The sequence below is a fragment of the Pundamilia nyererei genome, unplaced genomic scaffold (assembly GCF_000239375.1).
Source record: "Pundamilia nyererei isolate P.nyererei 1_Seehausen unplaced genomic scaffold, PunNye1.0 scaffold00092, whole genome shotgun sequence".
NCBI classification, from domain to species: Eukaryota; Metazoa; Chordata; class Actinopteri; order Cichliformes; family Cichlidae; genus Pundamilia; species Pundamilia nyererei.
In genome coordinates, this window is record NW_005187493.1 from 1,051,512 (window position 1) to 1,053,339 (window position 1,828).

A 1,828-nucleotide genomic window follows, 5' to 3' on the forward strand; every position below is an offset into this window, starting at 1 on the left:
AAAACACAATCTGCAAAGACTGTGTGAGTAAAGCTGAAAGGAGAATTAGCACTGATTTAAAATGAGACTTTACCGTTATTTGACCAAACTGTCCAGCTGTGTCAATCCAGTGGTGTTTAGGTTTAGAGCGTATTCGGAAGTGCATAAAAACGAACGTGTAGAACAGGAATAAAGTGGTTGCCAGTAAATGCCGTGACGTTCTTTCTATCAGGGATGTGCATACACTTGTCTGATTTCCTTGCTACACAGAGACTAGAGGAGCTGCTTTCTGGCGTATGCTTCCTCAATCACTGCGAAACTTCCCATTGTGTTTGAACAAAACAAGATCAGCTGACCTTACTGCCTGTGACTGGTTAACCTTTAAAATAAACTGGTTTTATAACTTTCCTGCAGGTGGTTTCCTGATGCTCTGTCATGGTCTTGTGATTCAGTTCATAAAAAACAGTCCTTACGCAGGCTTTCTCTCTAATAAATCTCCATATTTGTGGTTGTCTTGTGTTAGAAATTGGTTTAAACAGCTTTGTTGTGGCAACTTTTATGATGAATCAGGTTTCCAACAAGAGATTATGGCAGCAATAACTGAATGGAAAGTGGAGGATAAGGTTATTGGTTTTTAAGAGCTTTTCTTCTCTCTTGCAGGGAGAGCGTGCCACAGGTTTTGGTGTTGCTCTGCTCATGGCCCTGTTTGGTCAGGCATCCGATGACTCCATGCTGAACCAAGTTTCTCCTCTGGGTGCAACCACCAACGCGTCCAAAGACCACATGGAGCGCGACTGCAAACGGCGAAGATTGGTCTAATGAGGGAAAGGGGGGGGAAAAAAAACAAACAAAAAACACCACGCCACGGTTCACTCCCCCGACTGCTCCTGTGCCACCACACACCCAAACTGTTTAAGCAAGTGCTTGTCCAATTTAGAGATAAAATGTTTTAGAGTCTGTGTTCTGTGTTTGACTTGACCGAATAAACCAGATAAAAATGAGTCAATCAGATGTGGTATAAATGATTGTGATCAAGCACAGGCCCTCATTTGTGCTCGTTACGTGGCACTTGCCGCACTGATTGCCTGAATAGCTTCTTCATTATTCAGTTCTCATTGGTTATATTAAAATGTAAGCAAACTTCGAGTTAAATTAATTATTGATTCATTCTTCCTTTTTTTTTCTTGTGTTTTTACCAGATTCTACAATTAATGCAGTTGAATTTTTTTTTTTTTTTAACCCCATACCTCAAATGTTGCTTTCCAGTGTCCATTTCATCAGCAGAAATTTTTGTAATTTCATGCTTTATGCAAACAGAGAATAACGCCATACATGTTGTACTTAGACGTTCTGAAAATCACTGGCTCAAGATCAGTGAAGATAGACGTGTTATCTTTTGTAACAACTGCACTTTGTTAACGCTTTGTATCTTTGGACTGCCTAATCTCTGGACCAAAATGAGTGCTCACTGCACTTTTTAACAGTTTCACTCTGTCACATGACTGCTGACATGCTTTGTCAGCATAAAACACACAGGCCAGACGTTAACTGTAAGTTGAAGTGTTCGTTTCCAGCACAAACAAGTTTGTTTCTTCTTCTATTCGTATGACAATCGTGTTGTCCTTCAATAAAGGTGGTGCCATCTGTCATCTGTGTATGTAGATTCAGTCACTACAGAATTAATAAGCTGAAGGCTTGTTTGTTTAAACAAAACAAACAAAAACAAACAAAATGATCTTATCCCCTCACATGACTTCAGCAATGTCTATCCAACTTGGCATGCCAAGTGCTTTTATTTGTAGTGCGGTTTGCTGTGCTGGTGTCTTGTAGCAGATCCCCAGTTATCATC

At 40.2% G+C, this 1,828-nt stretch overlaps 1 protein-coding gene across 1 annotated transcript in view; it reads left to right on the plus strand.

Annotated features, from left to right (window-relative positions):
* Positions 1-1,628, plus strand: part of npepl1 (aminopeptidase like 1) — a 9,077-nt gene extending 7,449 nt beyond the window's left edge. The window contains exon 12 of the mRNA XM_005739505.1: positions 640-1,628. Within this exon, the coding sequence (XP_005739562.1) occupies positions 640-798 (159 nt within the window). The 3' untranslated portion in view covers positions 799-1,628. The remainder of the gene's footprint in view (positions 1-639) is intronic.
* Positions 1,629-1,828: the final 200 nt, after the last annotated feature.